Source organism: Rhinoderma darwinii, chromosome 9, assembly GCF_050947455.1.
Source record: "Rhinoderma darwinii isolate aRhiDar2 chromosome 9, aRhiDar2.hap1, whole genome shotgun sequence".
In the NCBI taxonomy this organism is placed as follows: Eukaryota; Metazoa; Chordata; class Amphibia; order Anura; family Rhinodermatidae; genus Rhinoderma; species Rhinoderma darwinii.
Window position 1 is genome coordinate 60,850,657 of NC_134695.1, and position 17,381 is coordinate 60,868,037.

Genomic DNA, 17,381 nt, shown 5'->3' on the forward strand with positions numbered 1-17,381 from the left:
GCAGCGCGTCTCCCTGTTTACACCGGATGTGCTGCCGACAGAGATAACATTTCTGTTTTTTAAAATGATACGACATCTGCTGATCGTTCCCCTGTTTACACAGGGCAATTATCGTCAACGAGCGTTCTATGAACACTTGTCTGCCCGATAATTGCCCAGTGTAAAACCCCCTGATCGGTGAAATGATTATCATCATTGTTACAATGTAGGAATCTGAACTAGAAGAGAGAATCAGTTTGGAAAAATAAAAGGTTATTCTAAAGGGCCTTTTACACGTGATAATAATTGGGCCTGTTTTCAGCGGTGGGCGGGCATAAGAAGAGGGGAATCGAACGAGACTGGTGGATTATTACCATAAAAGGCGCAAAATGTTTGCAGAATGTTATTTACGGTCAGAGGAGGAGTTTAGGAGAGGGGATAACGCCAATGAACTTTTGACAGCAGCGGCCAGCGAGGGGTGAAATGCTAGTGACAGGTTCCCTTTAAGAGCATGTTCACACAGCGTATCTGCCCTGGTCGCCACAGAGAAATCCGTCCGAAAAACCGCATTGTGGTATATCCACTGCGGAAAACTGCACGTAAACAAAAACGTTTCATACTTACTCGTAGCCATAGCGACGCATCCCTTTGCCATCCTGCATCCCGGCCTCCTGGGATGACGTGTGATTGGCTGCAGCGGTCACATCGGACGAAACGTCATCCCAGGAGGTCAGCCTGGACAAAGAACCACAGCATTCTGAGTAAGTATAAGATTTTTTTGTTTTTCCGAGTTGCGATTTTTGCAGCGGAATCACAGCTTTTCCGCCGCAAAAAATTACATCATCTGCTATGTGTTGCGGGTTTTACCACCCCATTGAATTCAAGTGGGAAAACACACTACAAAAAAACTGAAATGACGCAAATACAATTCTCATGCTGCAGATTTTTAAAAAAAAAATTTTTTTTTTCTGCGTATCATTTACGCAGCGTGTGGATGAGATTTGTTCAAATCTCATCCACTTTGCTGCTACTGTATTATGCTGCCGATTTTCCGCAATGAACTCCATTGCTGAAAATCTGCAGTATTTTCGCTACATGTGAACTCGGCCTAAACCCAGCATTACACTGGAATTTCTTACAGCATATCTCTGAAAACAATGACCCACATTTACTAAGACTTGCGTAGCTTTACATCAGTCTAAGTAAGATATAGTTAGAGTGATTTGCGCCAAATTTAATAAAAGGCGCATGCCGCTTGATAAATTTGACGCATTTTGAACTGACAGAAAACAAAATTAAAGATCTGCACATAGCAGGTGTAGATTTGCAACAAAATTTGTGCAATTTTTCCCTACTTTTTAAATAAATGTGGCCAAAACATGCCGACTTTTTAAGTCATTTTAATTTTTACAAAAACTTGACAGCAACGAGAAAACTTTCAAATTTTACCGTAAATTTGTTGCACGTCACCATTTGAGGTGTTTTATTGTTTTATGTAATTTTATGTTAAAACCTGGTGTAAACTGCATAATAAATGCGGGCCAATGTCTCCCCCAATCCTTCCCTAGCAAACAGGTATTGCACAACATACTAAGTGGTCATCCAGACAGACTTCATTAGTAAAGAAGTTGCTAGACAATCTGAAGGACCTCAGTCTCCAGAACACAATAAAAAAAAACTAAAAAAAATGACATAGCACTAGGGACCATTAGGGGACATAGGGGTGAAAGAACGTCAACAATATGCACTGCCAGCACTTACGGAAGCTTATCGCCTTCATCTCTATAAGAGACACGTCTGAGGGACGGTCTTGCCTCCCCAAAGGTATTGCCCAGTAACGTCAGCACAGCCTTGCAGAGATTTCTACACTAGAGAATGCAAAATATCTCTCCTCCAGACGGAAGAAAACGGTCTGGTGACTACCTAGTAAGTCAATGTCCGACCCTTTATAGAGGCTTGAAACATGACTTGGGTTAATAGCCAAACCAAAGAAACCCATCTAATAGACAGCACTGTTTTGGAGTTGTTGCTCCTCATTAGTACAGAGTAGGGTTCTGGTTGACTGAATGAGATGCCTTTGACGCAGCTCTTGGAAGGTGCAGGTTCTCCTTACAGAGATACAAGTGATAGGCAATGTCGAGGACAACGCTCCCTTCCTCCAGAAGGTAGTAAACTGTCTCTTTGGTGCCACCTATAGGTGACCACAAGGAGAACCAGTGCCTTCCAAAAGCTGCATCAAACGGTTGGATCTCCGCAAAAAGAATCAGTACCTTCCAAGGTATACATCACTGTACACAAGTCATGTGCTCCCCATAAAGGTCACCTCCTTATCGGTCGGTTAGGTTGACTTTTCTTGAAGAACAGGTCAGAAGGTAAAACACCTACTGACAACCTTAAACTACCGTAAAACGTTAAACATTGGTCGCTGCTGACCAAAGACATTACCACTGCTGGGACCCACAGAGATCAGCTATAACCTGCAAGGGAACCTGTCAGCAGTGGCATACAGAGAGGACGGGGCCCCCATAGCAAGGATAAAAATGAGGCCTTTTCCAGGAGCGAACCATCCAAGACAGGAGGTTTTAATGACTTGGGTTTATTTTCCTGTAGAGACCACATCCCTGTGCAGGTTCTCACCACCTATTAAAATAGGGACAAGACCAACTTGTAATGGGCCCCTCTCTCAGGGGTCCCATAGCAGCCATACTGGCTGCCTCTATTATACGTACGTCCTTGCCTGGCAGTGAGCGTATAATTCCCCAGCAGCACCTCCACAGGAGAAATTAGGCATTACACCATTCAAATTTAAATCACTGGGCTATCTATATAATGTACAGACGTAGCCCTCCAGAGCATGGTACTCTTTGTATCTGCTCTCCGCCCTGGTTAATAGAGGAGGGTCCTAAATAAAGGCCCTAGTCTATTATAAAATAGGATTTCTAAGATACAATGACTTACTTATTCATGGGACAAATCATCAAGTCAAGAAAAAAAATCTGCAATACAGTTTACTCTGAAACAAATACCCTATGACAGTGTGTGTGTAGTATGTGCTGACATACACCAATGCTTAGAGCAGGACAATGGCGTGAAAATACTTTAGGTTACAATAAGACTTAACCCCTTTGTGGCTGACAATGTACAATTCCGCTATGCTGCGATGACCCTTTTGGTGACAAAGAAGCCATTTAAAGCTCTTTATCCACCCCTTCTCTTGTTTTGTTTGGCCTGAAGAGGTCAGTAAGTTAGAAGTGTTTTTTCGCTCATCTGCCTACAGGGCCTGCTGTCATATAGATGTACAGAGTTTAAAAAAAAAAAGTGAGGAGCTTAGAAACAAGAGAATATTCCTTTGATCAGGGTGACACAGTAGGGTGTGCAGTAACTCAACCTTCTATTGTGCGCAAGGCATGGGGCGCTGTCTCCTCCTCTAGGTCACATACTATAAAGAAAGAAGAACTTACTACTTAAAGGGGTTTTCCCATGAAGGACATTTATGACATATCCACAGGATATTGCATAACGGTCAGATAGATGCGGGTCCCACCCAGTGTTCCCCTTTTTAGTGCGTGGCTTTGTGGCTGTGCACTTTCCACGGTCCCCCGCTCACTAATTTTTAAAGCATGGGCACTGTCACTGGGGTGCACTGGCGTCGCTAGCACCGGAGGGGGCCCCGGTACTAGTGACAGCCACATTCACTTTTTTGCGTCCTTGGGACGCAGATACAAATAAATACTACAGGGTGCAGGCCACGTTAGGCCTGCAGCCTATAGGCCCTGGGAAAATTCCCTGCGCAGGTCGGCGTGATGACATCACTGCATCACGCCGGTCTGCGCATGCGTCCAACCCGCAAGGCAGTGCAGCGCTCCACCCATCGCGGGAACGGGGCAAGGTAAGTACAATGTTATTTTTTTTGGGGGGGGGGGTTATGTGGCAATATATACACGGGGGGGATTGCTGTGTAGCACTATATACACGGGGGGCTGTGTGGCACTATATACAAAGGGGGGCTGTGTGGCAGTATATACAAGGGGGTCTGTGTGTGGTGCTGTCTACAGGGGGGCTGTGTGTGGCGCCGTGTACAGGGGGTCTGTGTGTGGCGTCGTCTACAGGGGGTCTGTGTGTGGCGCCGTCTACAGGAACAGTGGTGTAAGAGAAGGATTCTTTCATTGATGCCTATAACTGGCGTTTATAACAGTCTATTTTACTGCTGGACTTATAATACTATAGTATTTTTTTAAAAAGTAATTAAAACTAAATTTAACTTAAGTTTTCTTATTCTCTTATTTAGTACGCTATATTAGCGTTTACTTTTGGACATCAGATCACCCACCATTGATGGAGACTTGCCCTGCTCCCTAACTGCCCCGCTCAGGAGCTTCCAAGACTTAGAGGGAACATTGGTCCCACCTCTGGAACCCCCACCTAGCTCTACAACGGGGTCCCCCAATCACTGATCTAGTGTTTTTGTGCACTTGCGGCCACTTACTGATTACATGATCGGGAGTTACGGAAACAGCATAACTCGCTGAGCTACGCGGTTTGCGCAATCCCCATAGAACTGAATGGTAGTTACGGAAACAGTGTGGCTCACATGCTACACTGCTTCTGCCATTCATTACTATGGAAGTTACGGAAACAGCGTAGCTCAGCGAGTTATGCTGTTTCCGTAACTCCCGACCATGTAATCAGTAAGTGGCCGGGAGTCAGCTTGAGCACAAAAAGATAGGAAGGGGTTTAGGGGGCCCCGTTCTAGAGATAGGTGCGGGTCCCAGAGGGGGGACCCGCATCTATCTGACATTTATAATGTATCCTGTGGATGTGTCATAAATGTCTCTCATGGGAAAACACCTTTCATTCAAAAGGGATGGACAGAGAATAGATGGCAGGTTGGGTGTAGGGAGGGACGATGGAGGTGATATGGGGTTTTATTGAACCTGGGATTCTGTTTAGTTACTGGTTTGGCAGGCACATCCCGTCTTGTATAACCCAGTTGCAAAATGACAGACTTTACAGCTGCAGGAAAAGCCGAACAAACACGAACCTACATACCTGCGAGTCAGTAATCGGGGACAGTACCCCGGCGCTGAACCGTAGTATGTGAACATGTGAGAGCATTACAGTCCGCGTGTTACTCATCATTCTTTCAGTTACATAAGCTCGGCTGTAGAGAGAAATGTTCATCCTGTATTTACCAAACTCCACCTGTCATCAGTGATACATTGTTCTACCTGCTACAACTATACATTGAACCCTTATCAAAGGGTTAAACATTCCTCTGCCTGCCACCACTATGGCATACTCTGCCCACAACAAGTTATATATTGCACCCAATGCTCAGTGTGCGCCCTATTGTGATCGTCTTTCTCTTGCCTTCTTCTGCCCCCTGAAAACACTAGTTACAGTGAAGCGTTCTGCTACTGCTATGCTTTGTTCTGTCTACTATCATCCTAAGTATTCACCATGTAACTATAATCTACACTACACTGCCAAACGTATGTGGACACCCCTTTTAATTAGTTACATAGCTATGTACACAGGTCATTTATTGATAAATTATAACCCTCAATGTCATTAGTCAGTAAATAATCATCTATCCTTTGTTTAATTGCTGACATAGTATTTGCCATTAGTACCTCTCGGGGTAGGGTATTCCATTGATTGACTGCTCTAACTGTAAAGAACCCTTTCCAATATTGAGGTCTGAAACGTCTTTCTTCCACAAGCAATGAATGTCCCCTGGTCCTTGGAAAGAACAGATTATGTGCTAGTAGGTTTGGTTATGACAGCCATACAAACTTGCTGCAGACAGACAGACATTAGTTGCAGAATGTGCCATAGGGGAGTGCTCAATAACTTTCAATGTGGTCATAGGACGCCATCTTTTTAAAAATGTGGTTTCATTGGATTTATGCCAGGATCAACTGTATGGGCTATTACCTTTTCAGGTCCAGATTGACATATCTGAATAAAGAGTTGAGCGACTTTGTAAATACTTTGTCATCACTGATCTGCAGTTACAGCTTGCATTAGAATCCAGAGCTGCATTAAAAATTCTGCTGGTTGTCATTGGAAACAGTCAACTATCAAGCTTGTCATCAGACATATCCCTAACAGCTTATATAATAGAGTGTATGAAGAATAAAGAAAAAATAGGGGGATCCCACTCATCGGCGCTGTTGCTCCTCAGTAAAACGTGCCCAGCAGGTCGCAACGGTAAATGGTCACTGGTGTGGATCCATAAACTCTAGGCAACTACAAGGTAAATTCGTTGTCTATTTATTGTTTTGTTTTAAAAAAAAAATAAAAGTGAAAGCTACGCGTTTCAAAGCCGGACCGGTCTCTTCATCAGGCTAAGAAAAACACAAACACAAACCTCCCACGCCAATGTTGGAGGTAAAACCCGCAACAAATAGCAGATGTTGCGCTTTTTGCGGCGGAAAAGCTGTGATTCCAACAACAACAACTTATATTTACCCAGAATTCTGTGCTTCTTTGTCCAGGCCAGCCTCCTGGGATGACGTTTAATCTCATGTGACCACTGTAGTCAACCACAGCGGTCACAAGGGATGCAATGTCATGCCAGGAAACCAGCGGTAGGACGGCAGAGGGACGTGAATTAACTTTTTTTCCTTGTACGTGCAGTTTTCAGTTACAGAAATTCCGGCCGAAAAACGGCACCACAATTTATTGCAGTTTTTGATCCGGCATTCCCTGCGGGCCGCCAGTGTGGATATGCTGGGTGCTTTTTTACGCAGCGTATACCGCCCTGTGTGAACGTAGCCTAAAGAATGACACTTGTAGCAATAATACTGCTAGGAAGAGAGAGAGATACATAAAAGGTAGAACTGGTAGTAAAGAGAACTGCTGCATTTATCTGAATGTTCCTACGACTTTTACATCCCCCAAGTGAATTGTGGGGTCTTTTGACTAATGTGGTCATGGGCCGGTGAAGTTGAATAGACGGTATTAATACCCTGAACTTCTACACCACTTGAGGAAAAGATACAAGTTTCTCAGGAATGTGGCGGCTAAGTTAAAACAAAACAATGTAATTATTTTATAGCCTCGGCTGTAACAAATACTGTTTAAATAGCCTTGGGGATAGAATGATACATGGATTGTGATTTATAGAGAGGCACCTGCTAAAACTGCCGCCCTCCCCCGCAGTGCCCCCTCTGATAAGCTTTCCAAGCTCTGAACACAAAGCCAAGAGGATGTGTTCCTGCAGATAATGCAGCTGAGGGAGAGGTTGCATGCGGGTCACGAGAGGGCAGGTGAATGGGGTAAAACACCGGATCGCATCAAACAAGGAAGGAGGGGGGGGGGGGTAATGATTAGAGGCGCACCTGCTAACAGCACATAATAAAGTGCACATCCAATGAATGTTGCCAAAATTTTGAGATAATTTCCTGGGACACTTTGCTCCTTCCTTGCGGTATCTAAGCTCGCAGAGTGATACTCTTTGGGAAAAAAAATAAAAATAGGCTCGACTCGTTCGTGCATTAGATGGATAGTCCATTTATTTTATTCATTTTATCCATATATTAATATCAGCTGAGTGCCGGGTGTCCGGGCAGTTCATGGTCAGGAGACCTATCACATGGGAAGAGATTTTCCAAATCGGGCAACCCCTTCCTCTATTCTTGGGTATACCAGACCCCTTGTAAATATAATAGTAAATGTAACCTGCCACTTCGACAGGGTCCCTTTAGATTAGGACATCCGCGTGATGGCCTACTGATGTGGGTGTAATAGTGCGCACCATGTGCCCCCCCTTTACAAGGGCTAATCAGCTGTACCAGTAGATGCCCCCTTCCCCATATAACTTAAAAACAAGGTTATTCCAATTTTTAGGAATTTAGACTGGTGAGAAATATGACCCGGTCATCTCAAGTGCTGATGCTGGGTTTATGTAACATGTTACTTTCCAATACCCTGGTATTTCAAGATGCCATTTAAAGGGCACTATTGAACCCGCATTATTAGGATATTTTCCAGAAGTAATAAATGTAATAGAGCTTGTTCAGGTGATAAATTCTTTTTTAAGGGGTGGTCTAGTTTAGAAAAACAATTTTTATAAACCCTATTAGGGAATTCTGGGTTAATAGGGAGGGGGTACCTCTGTTCAGGATCCTCATATCTTGGCTAGAGTGGAGAGCGGGTTTAAAGAGTGTCTCTTGACCTGGAGGACCTGTCCTGTCTAACATTACACATACAACCCATTGATTTGAACGAGCACTGTGTAATGCCTAGTTTCCCCTGGGGCGGCGCTGCAGGGAAATGAAACACTTAGTGACAGGCTTCCCAGCAGGATACTTTGCGAACAGCTGTCAAGGGACCCTTTAAAGAGTGCCTGTCACCAAAATACTGTTTTTCCATTTGTTTGGTATGACTTTACAGACGTATACAAACACGAAATGTGAACAGAGCCGAAGACGTGTAGAAACCCCTAAAAGGATTTTAATGAGCAGAATGCCAAGTATTAAATCCCAGCTGTCACTTCATCCCTCTGGCATCTAACAGACATAAAAGCTGCTCCATCACTTACACAGATCAAGATCCAAAATATTTTAGCTGCGTATATGTAGATATTATTATTAAAGGGGTTTGCCATAAAATCAAGAAAACAAAGAAGAAGCGAGACGACAGGCTTTCTTCATACCAATGGCCATAGATGGAAACATTGCCAATATTGAGGTGCTCATCAGTAAATGGGCATAGTTGGAAACACATCTGAAGCAATGGGATTAATGACGTCCTCATCAAGTGGGGTGGGGGAAGGGAGGTTTGGGGCAAAGCAGGGATCACTTGAAAAGCTCCAGAATCATCATAGAGGAGAGTCCTGGTTCTATCTTGGTAAAAGTTTTCATATAGACGCTAGATAGGCCAGACCTTCTAAGAAACATATTTGACAACGTAACTTTAGGTTACCGCCTGAATCCAGGAACATTTCTCCTATTCCGCACATGTAACGTGACTTCATAGCTGCACCCGAAGATACCTGGTATGTGCAATACATAAATATCAACGTAACCGGATATTGTGAGAATGTAACAGAACAGCTCCTTTAAAAGAATATTTATCATTGGTACATACTATAAGTAAAAGACTCAAAGGTCACTTAAACCCATCTCCACCAGAAATCTACTTACTTAGGCCCCATGCACATGACTGTAGATTTCGTCCGTAATTACAGACTTATTAATTTCCCATTTTTACGGGAAGGTGTCCAGGCCGTAGAAACCTTCCGTAAAAAATAGGACATGACCCATTTTTTATTTTACGGACCGTGCTCCCATACTCCATAATTGGAGAACGGCCAGCAAATGCAGACGACGTATCGTGATTATGGTTACGGTTATGTGCATGGCCTTAGTAAGTACCTAAAAAAATAGAGAAATTTACAATCTTTCACCAAGAATATAGTTCAATAGAATCCTCCGCAATTATCAAAAAAGAATCCACAGGAACAGAAAAATGAAAGCTGCATTGTGATTGGTTGCTATAGGCAACAAGGCCAGTTTTGACGTTAGACAGTTTTAATAAATTAGACCCTTCGACCTAAAATGAAAAAGTTGCAATAATTTCATACATGGAAACATCAGCAAAAACTACCATTTTTCATTACTGATGTGAAAAAAATTAATAATAATTAGGGAGTTTTTCGGATAGATAATGAATTAATAATTATTTGTCCTTACGGTTTGCCAAGAAGAGGCCTGGGTACGTACAGGCTGTTGCATAAAAATAACATTGCCAGCTATGGCATAACGTATTCGGATTTCCATGTAGAGCCGCACCACTGAACCCCCTTTTCTATTACTCCTAGAGCTGCAATCAGGTTATTTGTGTAAGTAATGACTTTTATTTATATTGGATTAGGCCCAGAGGTTTAACTAGAATTTATAGGGCCACATAGGATAATGAGATGGGCCCCCCACAACTTTGTGACAAGAATCTCAAGCAGCAGGATAAGTAGAAATAATTAAAGGTATGGATAATAGCGCCATCTATCAGAGAATACACATAATATTGCTAGATAGCAGAACGCCACATTCTCCACAAAAAGACCAATGTTCTTGCACCTGAGTGGGCATTAAATCTTTTTGTCTATGGCTAGCTTAACCAAATATGTCCCCTCCACCGATAGCTAGTGACATCAGGAAGGTTTGATGTCATTTTATTTTCATTTCTGTTCATTGGCAACAGTTGACATCACTGAGATAAAGCGCGGTGCTTCATGTCTTGGGGTAGTCCTTGGTTCAAAGCAAATTGATAGACGAGGGTTCCCAACACTTCTGTCTTTGTGCTCTGGGAGGTTGCGAGGGGTCATCTGTTGAATAGTTACAGGATATTGCTTGTAACATGGAAAAGAAAGGGTCAACCTTATTAACCTCTTAATTACCAAGTGCCTATGACAGAAACCAAGCGTAAATACAATATCGCTGGTCTGTCTTCTTTGAGATCGCGTCTGCTTCAACCGAACATGTATGTTATTTTAATCGAGCCGTTTGTCTACCTCTCTTGCCACTTATATCTATGGAAACAAAGGTTTGGGCAGGTTAAGATCCAACCTGTAGAGTCCTTGTCTCCCCTGATGCTAAATCTAGAGAGTTGTCTTCCAGGCTCCCCAGTTATTAGACTGTTGGGGGTTCCTGTTGCAATTGTCAATATAACTGGAGGTACACTTTAAATGGGAATCTGCCACCAGGACTGGCCCCTTTAGATTAGGACACGTCTACAACGAGAGTCATTTTGCCCACTAGATGCCCGTTGTAGAGCATGTATGTTGGTCCCTAACAAAAAAAAACACAATTTAAACTCTAAAGGTGGTCATACACAGACTAATGTCGGCCAAACCCACGGATTTCATCGAGACCAGCCTACCATCTAATGCAGGGGTCTCAAGCACGCGGCCCGTGGGCAGCATGCGGCCCCTGGAGCTGTCATCTGCGGCCCGCGGGACACAGAGTCGCTAGTACAGACTCTGCTCCGAGATTCTGGAATTCGCTGACATCGCTGTCCACATATGAACAGCGATGTCTGGGGCTTCCCCAGAGCCGGAGTCCTGTGCAGAGCGCTAGTATCGGCTTAGCTCTGGGACTCTGTGGAATTCCCTGACATCGCTGTCCATATGTGGACAGTGTGTCAGGGTCTTCCCCAGAGCGGAGTCCGGGGCAGAGTGCTAGTAGCCTACTAGCGCTCTGCCCGGGACTCCAGCCCTGGGGTTGCCCCTGACATCTCTGACATCTATGGACCGTGATGTCAGGAGCAGAGCTGGAATCCCAGGCAGAGTTCTAGAAGCGGGCAAGCTCCTGACATCACTGTGGCAGCATCTACAGAGGGCACTGTGGCAGCATCCACGGAGGGCACTGTGGCAGCATCCACGGAGGGCACTGAGGCAGCATCCACAGAGGGCACTAAGGCAGCAGCCACAGAGGGCACTGAGGCAGCAGCCACAGAGGGCACTGAGGCAGCAGCCACAGAGGGCACTGAGGCAGCAGCCACAGAGGGCACTGAGGCAGCAGCCACAGAGGGCACTGAGGCAGCATCCACAGAGGGCACTGAGGCAGCATCCACAGAGGGCACTGAGGCAGCATCCACAGAGGGCACTACGGCAGTATCCACAGAGGGCACTACGGCAGCATCCACAGAGGGCACTGCGGCAGCATCCACAGAGGGCACTGCGGCAGCATCCACAGAGGGCACTGCGGCAGCATCCACAGAGGGCACTGCGGCAGCATCCACAGAGGGCACTGCGGCAGCATCCACAGAGGGCACTGCGGCAGCATCCACAGAGGGCACTGCGGCAGCATCCACAGAGGGCACTGCGGCAGCATCCACAGAGGGCACTGCGGCAGCATCCACCGAGGGCACAGCGGCAGCATCCACCGAGGGCACAGCGGCAGCATCCACCGAGGGCACAGCGGCAGCATCAACAGAGGGCACAGCGACAGCATCCACCGAGGGCACTGCGGCAGCATCCACCGAGGGCACAGCGGCAGCATCCACCGAGGGCACAGCGGCAGCATCCACCGAGGGCACCGGTATTATTATTATAGTAATATAGTGTTATAGTAGATCAAATAACTAATTGATTAACAATAATTTTGTATTGTATCAAATTTGAAAGTAATGCGGCCGAAGGATCCATCTCCCCCACACTATCCCTCTGGGTTTCACAGGTTAACGACATCATGCATATGGAGGACTTGACATCCGTTATTCACGACTCAAGCTCCAGGTTTTGCCAAACTTGGACCCAATGGATAGTTTTTCAGGATTCAGACTCCTATAAAGACATCATTTGAGAGCCGCATCCCTTTAGTCAGCCGGAATAGCACCTTTGTCTATGGGATGCTGTGGAGGGTCCCCCCCCCCCTTCTCCTTTCCGCTTTCACCTTCTTTCTTCATTCCCTAGATTGGGAACTCAGCTCCAGCCTCACTTTGGAGATTCGTGTTCCCCTATCATTATCCTCTCTTTTTCAATCAGTACACTGATGTATAACAATGTATTTATTCTTTTTTGTACATTTGCTTTAGGATTATGTATTCTAAATGTACATTGCCTTGTTTTATGTACCCTTTATGTTACAAAATGGACCTCTTGGGTCAACAAAATAAAGAATTTAAAAAAAAAAAGAAAGTAATGCGGCCCGTCAATTTCCCATTTTTTCTATATGTGGCCCACTTAGCCGGCAGAGTTTGAGACCCCTGATCTAATGAGTATTAGATGTTCAGCCGACGTTCGTTCAGCAGGTGTCAGGGAAATAAAGGATCGGGCGTGTTGAATTTGAACATCAGAGGTGTCTGGCAGCGGCTTATTCCCCCTCTCCATTGAGCACACACGCTAGCTCGTCCAAACCGAGAGTGCACGTGTATGGGGAGGTCGTGAGGAATAGCGGTCGACCAAACGAGTGTTCGACCGACAGCTATTTGAAGTGTATGTCCACCATTAAGAGTCACACATTTAGGAAAAATCATCACGTGATCCATTTGAAATGAATTGCCGAGATGGCCCACAGAGGGGAGCGGCAAATGGGGCAAGCCCTTTTCCAGCCTCCAATTGGCATTGTGTGGCAGCCCCTAGTCTGGCAGCATTATTAAAGCATCTATAAGATGCCCTAGTGTAAAGCAGCCCGTACTGGAGACAGATTCCCTTTAAATAGTATCTGCACATGGGTACGTATTCCTAATAGAAGTGCGTTATTCCTCAATAAAAAGTTGACAGTAACAAAAGAAAAAAAAATCGCTTGAAATCTTTATGTGTCAGATTATATTGCACATGCAAAAAAAATTCTATGCAGAAAGAATGCGGATCAGTACACGAAGGTCTGGCAGTCCCTTACAATCGAGCATCAATGTCGAGGACCTGCCCAAAGTTCTGAAAAGAGGAGCCGTTTCAATTCCTTCCAAAGTTCAAGAACTAAATAGAACAAAAGGCGCCTTTTCTCTTGGTGTAACGTGTAAACTACAGATCATTAAATGTTTCCAATGCCCTCAAGGTGAATGCACGTAAGCGGGAACATCAAACAAGTGACCTGGAATCCAGCCGTCACAGACATGGGCACAGAAGAAGAAAAGGGGGGGGGGGAGCGAGCCCTAGGGGGGATACGGAAGCTCGGTTCAAGATGCTGAGCACAGAGATGAGATGAGAGAAGGGATACAGAAGCTTATAAAAAAAAAAAAGAGCAATCGATGGTGCCAAATTAGCAACTGGAACATGAAGAACATATTGAAGTACGCAGAAGACTTGGACGAAATGTAAAGGCAAACAAAACCAATGCATTCTAGTTTGGTGGGGGAACAAAATTGTGTCACACATGTCAGGAGTAGAAGTCATTTGTACAACCAGGTACTGTGGAAACTGCCTGGAGTTCCTCCGAGTAGGATGACAATATAGCCGCCATTATAGTCAGTTTACAAGTAGCGCAATTACTGCGGATTTTCCGCAACGGACTTCGTTGCAGAAAATCCGCAGCATAATACAGTAACAGCAAAATGGAGATATAAACAAATCTCATCCACGCTCCGCGGAAATGCTGAGCGGAAAGAAACGCACAGAAATTGACCTGCGGTGCGTTTTTTTAACCCGCAACATGTCAATTGTATTTGCGTAAACGCTGCTTATTTGTTGCAGGTTTTCCCTATTGAATTCACTAGGGAGGTAAAACCCGCACGAAATATCAGATGTTGTGTTTTTTTGCCGCAAAAAGCGCGACTCAGGAAAAAAAAGAAAAAAATCTTATACCTAGAATTCTGCGTTTCATCGTCCAGGCCGCTTCCTGTGACCGCTGCGGCCAGGCTGCAGAATGGCGGAGGGAGGCATCGTCATGGAAACGCAAGTATGAATCTGCATTTCTCTGCAGCAGACATTCTGACCGAAAACCTGCACCACAACTTGGTGCAGTTTTTCGGCCGGAAGTCCCTGCGGCACAGAGGGCAGATATGCTGTATGCTTATTATATGCAGGGTATCGGCCCTGTGCGAAAGTAGCCTTATAGGCCCCACAGAGTTGTCAGCAGCTCTCCTAGACTCCTGATTGAGATACATCTCCTGCCCCCATTTTGCTGCATAACTAGGTAGATTTTGGGGGCCTGAATAGAATTTTTAGCAACTTTGTAGAAGAGGACAACTAAAAGCTGGGTTCACATGTCGCGCTCAAAATGCATTTTGGCCGCGATTATGGTAGAATTGCAGAAAAACAGCGCCATTTTGCTGAGATTTTGTGAAAATCGCCGCAAAATGCCACAGCCTTGCTAGTTTTACATAATTGCGCCAAAAAAAATACATGTTGACGTGTGAACCCAGCTTCATAGTTACTGGTGGTGTTCTTTAAAGTGAATGTCTACCTTTGATGCTGTTTATTTTAAATGGGCATCCCCATCTTAAGCATTTAGGCCCTGTTCACAGAGTTTTTTGTCACTTTTTTTGCTGCGGAAACCGCAGCAAAAAAACGTCTGAAATTGCCTCCCAATGTTTTCAATGGGAGGTGGAGGCCTTCTTTTACCGTGAGCGGGAAAAAGAAGCGACATGTTTTCTGCCTCAAACACCCCTTTGAAATCAATGGGAGACGGAAAAAACGCTTCGAACGGCCAACGAGTTTTAACACGTTTTATGTCAAAGGCCGCGCACGGATTTTTCCTTTGTCTGTTGAAGAAATAGGTAAAAAAAAAACGCGCCAAAAACCGCACTTTCTGCCTGCAAAAAACTCTGTGTGAACATACCCTTATGGTATATCTATAGGACGCTGGGGCCCTCGTTCATGGATTCCTGCCTGTGCATGGTAAATTAATGCCCTCGATATTTAAGTCTATGAAAGTTATGGAAATATCAATTTTTGCTGATTATTAATGAACACATCTGGACTCACAAAGTATAGATAAAGCGAGATTTACTGCGTCAGCGAGATTCCCAGCTGGGATATTTTTATGTTGGTCAAGGCATTTGAATTTGTGCTTCGTCGGCTTTACATTTATGCATAGGAGACACACACTGATTGGCGGACTCGGCCAGGGACACAAAGGGAGGTTTATGATTTGCTCGTGTTCATGACGGTGCATTTTTCTCCCATAGCGTTACCTTATTATTTAATATTATTTAGGGAGACAGAAATGAATAGCAGAGTAAGAAGAAATACTCACTACTCAGAGAAAAACTTGGCAATGCCGCTGGGTTCAATCTCATCTTTATGTTCGAGGAGCTGAGCGAGAGCGTCTTCCACGTATGTCGGGACGTCTCTCTGAGCTGCAGAAAATAGAGTAGACAATATTAAGTTACCTACATTATTTATATGGCACTGACATAGGTCACAGCACCGTACACAAAGTTCCAGATGTCATATGAAGTCAATTACCCTCCATTCAGGAGCTACGATAGCCTCAGCTCAGGGCCTCTGTGCTGCGGCTACAAAGAGCGCCCCTGGAGGACCCAGCATGGCTGTGCAGGACACTAATTTCCTAATAAATAGGAACCGTGTAATGCTTAAAGAGGACCTTGTCACCTCCCCTGACATGTCTGTTTTAGTAACTAATTGTATTCCCCAATATAATAATTCTGGAGCATCTTTTCTACATTGTGCCGTTCCTCTGTTATTCCTCTTACAAATTTATCAATAAATTGACAACTGGGTGTTACGGTTGGGGTGTGTCCCTACGCAATCAGGGCTGACAGAGTATGTAAGGATATGCCCCTTTGCTAAGGGGAATTGTAACACCCAGTTGTGAAGTTATTTATACATTTCTAGGAGGAATAACAGAGGAACAGCACAACGCAGAATTATTTTACTAAAACAGACCTGTCAGGAAACGTATCAGGTCCTCTTTAACATTTGCCAGGTTCCCCCATAGATTATATACTATACAATTGCTGGCGTTCCTAGCAAAGCCATGTGCACCAAGCATGTATGGCAGTGTATTGAGGCCGTGCAGCTCCTTAGTACAAAGCCGCACAGGCTCTGCTGGGACGCTGAATGTACGGAAACCTTCTCCCTTTGCTTGTGAATACCTCCGTACATACTGAGGCTAATGGAGAGCGCCACCATTTTTTTAGGATGCATAGGATGATATAGTAGAGGCCCCATGCACTTCTATGGCAGCCCTATAGTGGCTCTGTACAAAACGTATCCGCGTGCATGAACCCTTGCAGGAGACCCATTTTTAAAAAAAATAGTCAAAAAAGCAGAGCAGCCCTTTAATCACAGACCTCTACAAAATGTGACGGTAAACCACCGAGCAGGTGGTGCAGCGTGTGCGACCCCAAAAATGCAGCTTTGGGGTTCGTATAGTGGCGTCCATGTGTCTATAGTAAATTACTTATAATAAACATATTCCTCCTTACTAGATTTCTATATAAAATTTTCCAAAAGTTTACTGCAGACCTTTATTTTATTAAACGGATATATGATGTATATTGGGCAATAATTCTCACGTTCTTCACCGTGTTATTTTTATTATTCCATATCAGTCTCTTGTTCTCCAGTCACTGCCCCCTGGCAATATATACCACGGTGTGCCACAAGGTACTGTCAAGTATCAGTTACTGAGCTTAGTGACCTACATATTTGTATGACCTCCAAACCTTCCTCTTCTGTAATAAATTACACCCCCGAGCCGGTTCCCCCATAGACGACTGTGCCATTAAATCAAATGCAGTCACTTAGAGGAAAAATAATATTTACACTTTCCTTTCGGAGCTCCTTGCCCTTTAAAGCTTTAATTATACGGTATTAACCCCGTAAAATTTAATTTGCCCATCACCTAAATACAATTAAGGCAGTCACGATCTTATGTGCTGAAAACTCATGAATGGGTTTGTTTCCCATGACTTTGACTTTAAATACATTTTCCACCTAATTTTATTTTTTACTTAAAAATGTAGTTAACACGACAGTAAGACGTAGC

General features: G+C 44.5%; 1 protein-coding gene across 3 annotated transcripts in view; it reads right to left on the minus strand.

Annotated features, from left to right (window-relative positions):
* The window catches only part of CSTPP1 (centriolar satellite-associated tubulin polyglutamylase complex regulator 1), a 102,653-nt gene that overhangs the window by 46,906 nt on the left and 38,366 nt on the right, over nucleotides 1-17,381 (minus strand). For all 3 annotated transcript variants that reach the window (XM_075837887.1, XM_075837886.1, XM_075837885.1), the window contains one exon: nucleotides 15,624-15,726. In XM_075837887.1, coding sequence (XP_075694002.1) covers nucleotides 15,624-15,726 — 103 coding nt within the window. The remainder of the gene's footprint in view (nucleotides 1-15,623; nucleotides 15,727-17,381) is intronic.